The sequence below is a fragment of the Talpa occidentalis genome, unplaced genomic scaffold (assembly GCF_014898055.3).
Source record: "Talpa occidentalis isolate TD23 unplaced genomic scaffold, MPIMG_talOcc4v2.1, whole genome shotgun sequence".
Classification (NCBI taxonomy): Eukaryota; Metazoa; Chordata; class Mammalia; order Eulipotyphla; family Talpidae; genus Talpa; species Talpa occidentalis.
The window spans coordinates 99,666,822-99,679,627 of record NW_026555331.1 but is presented as its reverse complement, the minus strand read 5'-3'; the positions used below and the strand labels follow the sequence as shown (position 1 = coordinate 99,679,627).

Here is a 12,806-nt window from a genome sequence, read left to right as displayed (position 1 = left end):
TGGAACTTGGGTAACATGGGAGAAAAAGGTGGAGGAGTTGGTAGGACTCCACTCAGGATAGAGGCTAGGATGCTCAGGGGTGAGATGAAAGCGTGGACCCTGCCACTGTTTAACTGCTTCTCACTACTGTGCATCTTGGCTTTATCCAAAGAGGTTCTCCTTTCTTCAAAGTGGTATGGGAACTATTGATAGAAACCACCGCACTAAATTCACTTGTGCTCAATATCCTTGGGATACCAGAGTAAAGCAATAACACACACACAAATCATAACATTCCATAAAAATCCACTAGTGGCATATTTCAATCAGTTGTCCCAAATTTCAGAACCTTTTAAAATACAAAATGTTTACAAAATGGTTGCTAAGGAAAGAATTCCAAAGCTGAACTCTGATTTTTTTTTAATCTTCATTCTAGACAGCCATAGGAAACTATGATAATAGCAGCTACCCATCAAGGCTTTCGTCTTAATATGCTTTTATCCACTCACTTGCAGAAAGGCAGGCTTAATTAAAAGTGCAACTGGCTGAGAGTGAAAAAAAAATGTGGTCTCATATCATCCTGTTTGAAGTAAATAAGGACACGGGCCCAACACACCAGATATGAGGTATGGGAAGATGGAAGGAGGTGGTGCTGAGAAAGATAAATTGTTGTAATAGACAGTTATAGAACTTGCCTTGGCAAACCTTCTGAGTTCTACATCCATCTGTTCCACATTAATCTGTCTCCACTGGGTTTTAGTCCAATTATCAATGCTTCTCTGAAAATGTACAAGCAGATAAAAGTGTCAACAACATTTGGTGAAAGCAAGACTCCACAACAAAATACATAAACTGATGATATACAGTGATTCTATCATCCAGTGCAAAGTCAATTATTTAAATATGAACTGCACTTGTCAAAACTTCTCTATCACTAAAACAAAAAAAAAAGATGTCAGAACTTGTCAAACTTAAGGCTAAAGCATTTTGACATATTAATCTCTAGTAGCAATGACAAATTCCATACATATTGTCATTTAAACTGAGTACTTTGAATTAAAAAGTACATTACCATCAAATACCAGATTCCCATAATTCTACATATAAGCTTTCATAACACAATTTTCATCCACTATAAAAAAATTCTCATGAACTTTTTGAACATATTCTGTCTCGTTAATATATTTCTATGTGACTTTGCACTAAATTCAAAGGAAATTAGATTTAATACCATTATATGTATCATATTATATTTTCACACATGTTTTAAACATATGTATTATATATGCTGCTAACACATGCTATTATGTGAGTTCTCCAGAATTTATTTCTATAATAACTTTTTAAATGTAACAAACCATATACAAATTGATTTTTAGTCAGGATCTGTTACATATATATATAAGATATGTATTTTATGCTAAATGGGTGTGTACATGACTTTGTATCCACAGGGGTGCATACATAATACAGATACATCTGTATTTACATATAGATACATATAGATATATATTTTATATATGTGCTAGAGTGATTTTTTTTATCCTATATAATTCCCAAAGAGGATGTAAAGTGGTCAATTCACTATAGAAAGTTTCACTCAGAACCAAAAACAGAAAGAAATGATATTCAGGAAGAATCTTCTATTAACAGATAATCAAATTCTAACTCTGGGGGTGGGAAATATCTAATACCTACATATCTCAAGATATTAGAAAACCCAAACAGTTTGATATTGACACTAGAAATTTTACATTTACACAAAGAAACTACCAGAAGGGAAAAAAAAACATGCTTTCAAAAAGCAGGGTCTTACTCTAATGTAAATAATGACATCCCAGAGTCCCTTGAGCAATTTCATTTCTTTGCGACACTGCTTCATTTGTTTGTACTCTGGAGGAGCCACTTCAAAAAGGCGAGTTGATTCTTGCATCTGCAGCATTTCTTCTTCTAATGCTTCAAGTTCTTGATTTGCCTAAGGAGAAAATACACTCGCATGCACACAAATACCCTCAGTATCTGACAAACTACCAAAGAGAAGTCAAATCATTCTGTAGCTCTAGTTATGTCAACGTTGACAACTCTCATTTAAAAATATTTATCTGCAGTATAGTTACTGGTAAAATGTAGAAGGCTTTAGATGGGCAAATTCATTTACTCAAAAAGTGAGGGTTAGACCATCAACAAATACAATCATATTTTGTCTATACTCTTCCTTTGTACATTTTCCAGATAAATGTGCTCTTGCATCAGATTCCTAGATATACAGTCTTTGCTCTTGATTTTCATTCTACAGGTGTGGAGCAAAAGATGATGCTTTGGAAACTTTCACTTCAAAATAAGTCTCTTCTTTAAAAAAAAAAAAAAAATTTCAGATTTAAAAATTTCCCCAAATCATCACAGTACAAATGTACTGAAGATAATTCACGAAATAAAACACTGGCACTAAGCACACAGTAGGGTATGAGAAATTTCTCCATAATTATCTTCACTCAAGCTCATTTACCATCCTGTCTATGTAGAACTTATGTTTTATACCAACTATAAGTTAACTTTTCTTTCTTGATAGATCAATTCTTAATTCTTACTAAGAAGTATATTTACATAATACAAGTTCAAGGTGAGCAGAAGAGCTTGTGATGCAGAAAAACCTTCAGGCTCACTCTACAGTTCTGAGAGCTCACGGTCCCTGACTACCTATGCTCTGCCTTTCTTGATTTTCTTGACATTCCATGAGGTTACCAACTTTGCAAAAGGATTTAACTTTGCTTTGCCCATTTTATGCTTCCTCCCATCATCCCCTCAATATCCGGCTCATTAAATATCCAACTAACTGAATTACTTTAATTCATTTGATTTTCAACTTTGCACAATTCTAAACCCTTTTGTGTTTCTTAGCATTCTGCTTTCATTTTCACAAGTTATACTTTTATAAACAAGATGTACAATTTTATGCTCAGTTTTACAAAGGCTTGCCATGAAAAATTCCATACACATAAACTGGTGTGTGTCTAAGCGCCATCCAGTTTAGTATATTATGTTACTATCAACTTTGAAGGGTCATCTTCATTTGAACCCTTTCTGTCCCATTACAAATTTCACCATCAGATCTAAATTTTTTTTAATTTTATAATATCTTTTTAAAAGATTTATTTATACAAGCACTGGGTACAGTCAGAAGTGCGGGAGGGTGAGAGAATTCACCAGAGCCAGAGCGGGGAGCAGAGCAGGCAGAAGGACCGAAGTACACTGCTGAGGGGAGCAGCGGATGGCAGGAGAGGTCTGAGTGCCATGTGGGACCCTCCTCAGGTGGCCGGAGCAGCCGGGGATCGAACCAGTGCTGCAGAGGCTGCAGGCAGTTTCACAACCCAGCGCTTAACCACTGCGCCACCGGGGAGGCCCAGATCTAAATTTTTATTTAATGTTCCTGATTTTTAAATATTCTCACTACATATGTATGTATTGCTAAGTATTAATGTTGCAAAATTTGTGTTTTTGAGACATAGGAATAGTTCCATGTCCTATAAAACATTCAATATTTATTTTTGAGGTGTATTTGTACATTCGCAATGTGTGCAAAGTTCATTACTACTACAACAAACAATGTATATACTATAATTTATTCCACTTCTGATGATTATTAAGGTTTTTTCTGCATTTCACCATTACTGCTAAGGCTACTAACAATTTTCATGTCCCTGATGTAAACATTTTATGTATAACTTTTGTTATTTAGTGGGTTAAAAAGACCTTCTAAGAATTTCTTTCAGAATGGAATGTTGAGCGATATCAAGATATTTTGGTATTTCTTGAGATGATCATGACTTTCTTTCCTAATCTGTTAATGTGATGAATTATATTAATTTTCCAATGTTTAATCAAACCTCTTTTCCTAAAATGAACTCAACTTGTTTATAAATCAGTATAATTCAATAATATTTTAGTTGGTACATTTGCTTCTATATGTACATAAGAAAGACTATTCTATAATTTTTCCTTTCTCGTACTGTTTTTATGAAAATTAGACATGGTGCATGGTGATTTTTATGTGCACATTCTCAGTATACATGGTGATTCTGAGTATACATTATGGTGATTTTTTCTTTTTTTTGGTAATTTTATTTTTTTTAAATTTTTTTTATAGAGGCATGTTTATTTATTTATTTATTTGTTTGTTTGTTTTGTTTATACATGCACTGGGTACAGTCAGAAGCGCGGGAGGGTGAGAGAATTCACCAGAGCCAGAGCGGGGAGCAGAGCAGGCAGAAGGACCGAAGTACACTGCTGAGGGGAGCAGCGGGTGGCAGGAGAGGTCTGCGCACCATGTGGGACCCTCCTCCGTTGGCCGGGGAGCAGCCGGGGATCGCAGACGTCGCCGGCAGCTTCGCAACCAAGCGCTCAACCGCTGAGCCACCAGGGAGGCACTACATTATGGTGATTTTTGAGTAAACATTCTTCTTCTTGTCTCTGGACTTACAAGAATGAGATCTATTTCTCTTTTTTTTAAAGATTCAATTTATTTTTGTGTAAAAGAACTGGGGTGTAGGCCAGAGGTGTGTTGGGGGTGAGAGGATACACCAGAAACAGAGTGGGGAGCAGAACAGACAGATCTACTGAAATACACTGCTGCGGGAGCAGTGGCCAAGACAGGAGAAGTCTGCTGCATCATGTGGGTTAGCTCCCAGGCCGAAGCAATGATAGCGCTGCAATTTAACCCCTAGGCCACCAGAGATGCCCCATGAGATCTATTTCTTGAAAGCCCCTTTGAATTTACCTGTAACACCATAAAGGGTTATTAGTCTATCTGTTGGAAGACTTTTTTTTTACCTCCTAGTAATTAACTTTCCAACTAATTTATTTTTAATAGTTATAGGACTATTTAGATTTACTGTTTCTTGAGACTAGTAAATTATCTTTCTCTAAAAATTAACCTTGTTTTCATTTTTTTATTACACTGATTTTTTGAATTTCTCCTCTTTCTGTATTACCATTCTCTATTTCTTAGACATTTCTTTTTCCTCTTGATCATTCCACCAGAAGTCTGTCAATTTTCTGAAAATCAAATTTGGCTTTGTTGATCTCTTTTCTCAAAATGCAAGTACTAGAAGTTTAGCGATGATTTGTTGGTGATGCATTCCATTTCATTTATCTGAAATATCTCTTACTCTTGTAATTGAAATATAATTTTATTCAGTACAGTTTGGAAAATATCCACTACCTCTGGCCACATTGTTGCTGATGAAGAAGTTTGCTCTTAATCATCATTCTTACAAGTCATCTGTCTTTTCTTTTCTAGTTCCTATAAAGATTTTCTCTTACGTCTGGTATCCTGCCATTCGCTGGGTGTATATAGATGCTGACTTTGCATTCATCCTGGCTGGGATCTGACGAATTTCCTGAATCTACTCATGTATACTTCGATCAGTCCTAGAAAAACCTGTTATATTTCTGACTGTTGTCTGATCTCTTTATTCACTCTTCTAGAAAGTCTAAGAGTTAAACATCATTTTAACTTCTTACTCTCTGTCCCTTTTATATTTTCTCTCTCCTTACACCTATGTGCTGCCTTCTAAGTGATTTCTTTTGTCACTTTTTAAAACCCAATTGCTGAAATGTATTTTTTAAGTAATTTTTGTTTTCATAAATTCCTGGCCTTTTTCAAACTCAGCTATCCATTGCTGATAGTCTTAAAACAGAAGTTTGTTCATTTACCCCCCAGCATTATCTTTTACTTCCTTAAACATCTTTCAACATCTGCTATTTTATGTGGGTCTATTATTGTGTTTTTCTCTTTCTGCTGACTCTTAGGTATTATGGTGTGTTTATTGACTGCTTTATTATCAATTCAGATTTGACTAACTTAACCTGCTGGACTTATAAGGAGATTAGAATGCATGAACTTTTTACCAGGTAAAATTTGGGCTCACTTATACCAGGTACTGTGAAGAACTAAATGTAATCATTTCAAATTTCTGGCCTGGAAATTCCTTAATCACAGGCTGTATTATAAAAGTGAAGCATAAGCCTTGTAAGAATAGGCCTATTTTACAAATTCTCAGAGAATCTTTCTCTTTCTTTTTTTGTCTTACTCTGAATCTCAGCAAGGACTGACAGGTAGTCTCACAGGCTTGCAGGCTGCAGGGTTTTCCCAGTCCCTCCTTTCAGTGAAGGTATAACCTCTTAAGAACATCACCTATTCTTCCTTGAAAGTATTAGTCATAAAGTTCTAGACATGTGGTACTTTGATTTGCCCCTACAGTATCGCAGGCTTATGCATTTGCCTCTACTTTCCATCCTGGTTTCAGCTATTCTCTTCTCCCCTGTCCTTTAGAGATTTCTCTTGTTTTCTCATAATTTCAGCAATAGATTTTATTTTTTTTAAAGATTTATTTTTTATTTATACAATAGCTGGGGTACAGGCCAGAGGTGCGGGAGGGTAAGAGGATTCACCAGAGACAGAGTGGGGAGCAGAACAGGTAGACAGACCGAAAGCACTGCTGAGGGGAACAGCAAGGCGCGACAGGAACGGTCTGCCATGCCATGTGGGAATCTCCTTGGCCAGCTGGGAATTGAACCTGCGCTGCAGAGGCTGCAGACAGCTTCACAGCACTGAGCTCAACCCGCTGCACCACCGGGGAGGCCCTCGGCAATAGATTTTAAATTGTACACCTGTGAATATCTTTCAGCATGTTTTACAAAAGGGCTGTTGAAAATGTCCGATAGACCACATTCTCAAAGCCAATAGTCCTTTAATTTTAATCATTTCTCCTATTACTTGTACTAATTAATCATTCCTTGACATAGACCCAGTAATGTTATTCATCTATTTACTGTATCTTTGGGAATGAAGAAATATTAGCATATAATATAACTTTAGCATGGACTCTTAGGCTAAAAGGAGAGATTCACCTCACCACTGCCCTTGTTCCTGGGGAGTCGATGGTTTCTGTTTGGCAGGGTGAGAGGTCTTGAGCACCACAGTCTACCATACCAGCCCAGAACAAAGATACCCGTGCCTTTGGTTGAATCTAATGTTGAACTAAACATTAGATATGCATGCTGAACAAACACACAGGAAAAGAACTTCAAAATAAAGACAACCCAGTCCTACTATATTTAAAAAATCTCTCAACACATTTGGCAGGAACAAGGATAAGTATCTTTGAAATACATAACGATATGTATTACAGTATAGTGTGCAAATGGTAGGATCCAGTAAACGATAACTATAGTAAATGTTTACACAGGGAACATTGGTTAGTCAAGTAAAAAACATCTTCCCAGCCAATCTGTTGAGAACACCTGCAATTTAGATATAATGTTTCAGAAAACACAACTCTATTAGCATATTCTAACCCACTCCCTTTCAATGAATATATTAACCACTTTTCTTCAGCCAAGGAAAAGAGAAGACCTTATGCTACACAACGATGCTTCCTAAATAGGTTTAAAGCAATTAAACTTAAATTTAACCAAAAATTTGGAAATTGAGATAGAAGCTGTGGGAGCTCCAGCTCTCTACTAGTCTAAAGAGGGAAGACTGGGCCTCCCCGGTGGCGCAGCAGTTGAGCGCTGGGTTGCGAAGCTGCCCGCGGCCTCTGCGGTGCTGGTTTGATCCCTGGCTGCTCCCCGGCCACCGGAGGAGGGTCCCACATGGCGCGCAGACCTCTCCTGCCACCCGCTGCTCCCCTCAGCAGTGTACTTCGGTCCTTCTGCCTGCTCTGCTCCCCGCTCTGGTGAATTCTCTCACCCTCCCGCGCTTCTGACTGTACCCAGTGCATGTATAAACAAAACGAACAAATAAATAAAATAAAATAAAAAACATGCCTCTATAAAAAAAAAAAAAAGCTATAAAGAGGGAAGACTATCTCCAACATGAAGCAATATCCGAAGGGCACCCAGAGGAAGAACTCAAAGATTCCCAATTCCTAAATCTAACATTCACAAAGTTATTGTTTCTCTTGGCTAAAATAACATAAATATTTTTCTAATAAAATTTCAAAACTTTACTTTTAAGCCCATTATGAATTATTCTCCGTCTTGGATTATTTGCCCATTATATTCTTTTTTATAGTCAACTAAAATAGGTAATAAGAGAATTAAATGACTCAATATTTGTATACAGAGTTAAAAATAATTTAAAATTATGAATGACTTATCACATGGTGAAGTCCCTAATGGCTAAAATCCCTTAATTAAAAATATGTAGACAGCTAGAATTTTAGTATTAGCTTTCTCACAATGTAATATCCAACAATTATACATGGTTTATCTTTTTCAAAAAGGAAACTAATAGAAGCCACACCAGAGGGCTGTTGCAAAAACTGAAAGGAATATTGTAAGTTAGTGCAAAATTGTATACATATATCTACACACACACACACACACAATGTTTAAAAATAGCTGTCATTTACACTAGTATGATTACTTTGATGAAGGCAGTGGTTTGGGAGACATGATTTAAAACACAATTTACTTAGTGAAACTTGTTTACATTTGGGTTTTAAATACTTAATTCTCACTTATAATTGCAAAATGAGGACAAGTGATAGCAGTATCTCAGTGCCTAAAATTATTTCCTAAACTAGTTAGTGTTACACATACGAGATAACTGAGACCAGCATTACCTTATCAAGCACTGCGTATGGATTTGCTGCATTAAAGCCAAGAGGAGCATTGAGTCTGAATTTCTCTCTGAACTCAGTCTGCTTTCCCTGATTAGGAAAGAAAGAAAAAAAAAAGCCCGTAAGTGAATCGCAAACAAATAGCTTCAATTATCCTTGTAAAATCTTTCTTAAAAAAACACTTAGGAAAAAAAGACTTGATAGCTAGCTTACATCAAACAAAATGCATTTTTTTCTTATAAGAGTGACTTCTGCATTTTGGAGAGGAGAAACTTCATGTCTGACAGTTGCTGCAATCTTTTTGGTAGTTTCCCATCTTTCAGGTAATTCCTACAAAAAAAGATACGAATGGGAAATTATTTCACTGACTAAAACAAATCACCTCCATAGAATCAAATAATTTGAATTTCTTTATAGTAAACCATGACATCTCTCATTCTGATATAAGGAGTTTATCCAAAAGAAAAGGAAAAAAGATGCAAGTGATCACTAGGCTTAGCACCAGGCTGACACCCAAGCAGACCCCCTGACAGACCATACTTAGGTCTCCCAAGCATAAACCAGAGCTGTTCTAGGGCATAAGATTTACCTAAAATAAGTGAAAATCTTTTCAAAACACATAGAAAAACTCTAAATTGTTTTGCTGTTAAGGGAATAAAACTAAAGTGCTCTGGAAATGACTTTGCTGATCTCTAACAACTAGAAACAGAAGCAAGTCATGGTCAGCAATTTAAGGAGTGAAAAAAGATGTCTTGAATCTGGAAGGGCAGAACTGAAAATGTTAATCAGTTTCATCCTCTGCATTCCTCCAGCTCCCAAAGCTCTGTGTGTACTCTGATTCGATGGAGAATTTGAGCATTTAGGTTAATGTTAAATGACTAGGATTCTGAAGTAAGAAGAGGCAAAAGGAAGGAAAGGTTAATTCCTACTTGATGTAGGACAAGAGAAGCAATAAGTAGTTCAGGTAGCAACTCAACTCTGCTCTCCCACCTACAATGAAAATAGGACGACACCAAGTTTTTTTCTCTGAAGAGCCGTTGTGCATAATTGCTGTTGAAAGCATTCCTTGTGTCCAGACTAACAAAGCAGTGTTTCTCTGGGTCATCTCCTGGGACACTGAAATTGTTTTGTCACATAAAACTATCCATGGTGATGGGACTCCACTTGAGTGGCTGAAGTACAAAAATCAAAGGTTCTAAAGACTATTTTGTAACCCTCAATAAATATTTGATGACTGACTCAGTAACTGCCAATTATAAAGAGTGTATTATGCTAAGTATAATTTGTACCTGTGTGGTGGGCGAGTGCTACACATACAAAACACATTCTTTGACATAAATTGTTTTATAATCTGTCAGATTACCCATGACAGAATGTGTTAACTTCCACCAAGAGGTCTATATATATTATGGACACAAAACACTTGGGGGAGTGGGCGGGCAACACAGTGACAGGAAGACCAAAAAGGCCAGGAACCAAGAGACCTGGGCTCTGCTCTGAACATACTTGTCCTATCTTGTACTTCTACTGTTCATCCCCTCAAAATGGTGTTCTTGCTTGTACAGTTTCACTTTGCATTTCCAATTGACTCCCCAAAAAAAATCTACCACATGGAATTTTCTTTTGAGCCCATGACTGGGAAGCCACAGAGGTCACATCAATGGACTCAGGCCCCTTAAACCTCCTTCAATCACAGTAGATGGGGGTGGGGTGAGAATTTAAGCTCCTATAGAAACTGGACAGTACTCAGGAAGCTAGGGAGCAGTCAGTGAAAGTTTCCTAGCAGGGACAGAAGTTGCTAAACTCTATCAATTAGCAGGTTACTTAGCTTCAGAGCATATTGTAGACAAGTTGTGAGGACACATCCATGTCTAAGGTCTTTTTAGCATAAGACCAAACACAAATGCATATTTGGAAAATACCGAGAATAACTATCATGAGTTGCTTTAATTAATATCAGGGCAACCTCACATGCAACTTGCACTGCTTACAAATCTTGTTTTTGCCCCTGACCAGCTGAAATTATTGACATAGCAACACAATAATAGCTAAACGTGTCCCTCATTTGAAATGTTGAAAAGTCTAGTATTCTTGATAGTGCCGTAAGATGAGGTATTGTGCCAAACTTTTATAACACATATTCTGGATGTTATGACTAAAATCCCCTTATCAATGACTTATTGATTTCTCTCTATATTTTGAGGCCCACAATCTGACTCCAAGGATATCCAAATCTTTCTAAAAACCAACATGTATATAGCATGTTCTCCTCTATTTTATCTCAGTCTTATTATATATCTTTATATCCATACCTTATCTGGATTTTCAGTTCTAAGGACAGTTTTTTTAAAAGATTTATTTTTATTTATTTATGCACACAAGAACTGGGGTACAGGCCAGAGGTGTGGGAGGTGAGAGGATTCAGCAGAGACAGTGGGGAACAGAATAGGCAGATTGACTGAAATACACTGCTGAGGGGAGCAGCGGGCTAGGCAGGAGAGGTCTGCTGCACCATGTGGGTTGCTCCCTGGCTGGGAATCGAACTAGTGCTACAGGGGCTGCGGATAGCTTCATAGGTTGCATCTTAACCCCTTGCGCCACCAGGGAGTCCTTAAGGACAGTTTTATACTTAAATACAATTTAATAATTCACATATAATTCCTTAGTCTTTACAGTCAAAACAGCACTAATAAATACATAGTTGCACTTAATCCTTAAAAAATAAAATGAGGGATAGGAAATGGAGCAGTCCTTGTGAAAAGCTTAGTAGTTCCTCAAAGCATTAAACATAGAATTAAACATCGCTATATGACCCAGTAATTCCACTCCTAAGCCTATTCCAAAAAGAGTTGAAAACAAGTAAACACATATTTTTATGTCTATGTTCACAGCAGGACAATCACAACTATCAAAAGATGAAAATAACCCAAATGTCCATCAGTGGATTAAATGCTAAACACATTGTGGTGTGTGTACACACACACACACACACATGGGGAAGGAAGAGAAGGAAGAATATTATTCAGTGATAAAAAGAAATGAAATAGTGATATTTACAACATGAATGAATCTCAAAACTATTATTCCAGTAAGTGAAATAAGTCGAAAGAGAAAGACAAACAGTGTATGTTTTCACTCATATGAGGAAGATAAACCAAACAAATGAACAAACAAAACAGAACAAAACAAACCCTTAGATTATGATAACAGAGTGGTAGTTACCAAAGGGGAAGAGGATGAGGGTCGGGGAATAGGTAGAGGTGTTGATTGGATGGTGGTGGTGGGAAAATAGACCTCTGGTGGTGGGCATGGTGTGGTCCAGACATTTGTTGGGGTGAGCCGGTACAGAGCTAAAAACAAATTTACCTCAATAAAAAAAAAAAATAAAAAATTTTGTGCCAAGTAAAAGGAAGGACACATAGTGTATTCCATTTATATGAAGTATCTATAATATGTAAACCTACAGAAACCAAAAAAAGATTGCTGGTAGCTAAAAAAAGTTGGTGAGGGGGAGGAAGATAAAAGGAAATGACGATTAATGGGTATGGGGTATCTTGGGGAGGTGATAAAAATGGTTTGAAACTAGATATAGTTGGGACTTGCACTATATTGTGAATGTACTAAATGCACACACTTTGAAATGGTTACTTTACTTTTACGTTATGAAACTGTGAATGTAACCTCAATCAAAAAAGAGAATAGAAAGTGAGAAACTAGAGACATAGACAAATTTTTTTTTAATTAAGGATCTTAAGGATATTTGAAGCATGCTTTAAGGAAAGCAGATGGATGGATTCACATCCAAATGTGAGTCCATCAATTCAAAATAAATTTGAGTTGAGTTCCATGCTCTAAAAACTGAAGTAGGACAGAAGTAAGTTTTTAGTGAGTGTGAGCACTGATCACATTTGCAAGGTTATGTGTCAGCCTAGTCTGGAAGCTAGGGCTTGATAGAAACATCTAACTACCTATAGAACTTCAATACAGAAATGTGAATAGAGCTTGCACTGTGTTATCTTTTTTTTTAATTGTTTTAATTATAAATTTTATTTTTATATTCCCCATACAATTGCGACCCCCTTATTTTGACCCCAATCCCTCCCCTCCCTGCCCCCCCTCCCCTGTGTTATCTTTTTTCATGGTTTCAGTTAAAACTAAAAAGATGGATTTCATTGTTTGATAGAGAAGCCAGCAATTCTTCCA

The 12,806-nt window shown here is 36.7% G+C and overlaps 1 protein-coding gene across 1 annotated transcript in view; it reads right to left on the bottom strand.

Moving 5' to 3' along the window:
• Positions 1-12,806, bottom strand: part of DNAH11 (dynein axonemal heavy chain 11) — a 304,261-nt gene that overhangs the window by 238,095 nt on the left and 53,360 nt on the right. Inside the window, 4 exon segments of the mRNA XM_037508957.2 lie at positions 675-758; positions 1,796-1,954; positions 8,607-8,693; positions 8,817-8,933. Of these exon segments, the coding sequence (XP_037364854.1) occupies positions 675-758; positions 1,796-1,954; positions 8,607-8,693; positions 8,817-8,933 (447 nt within the window).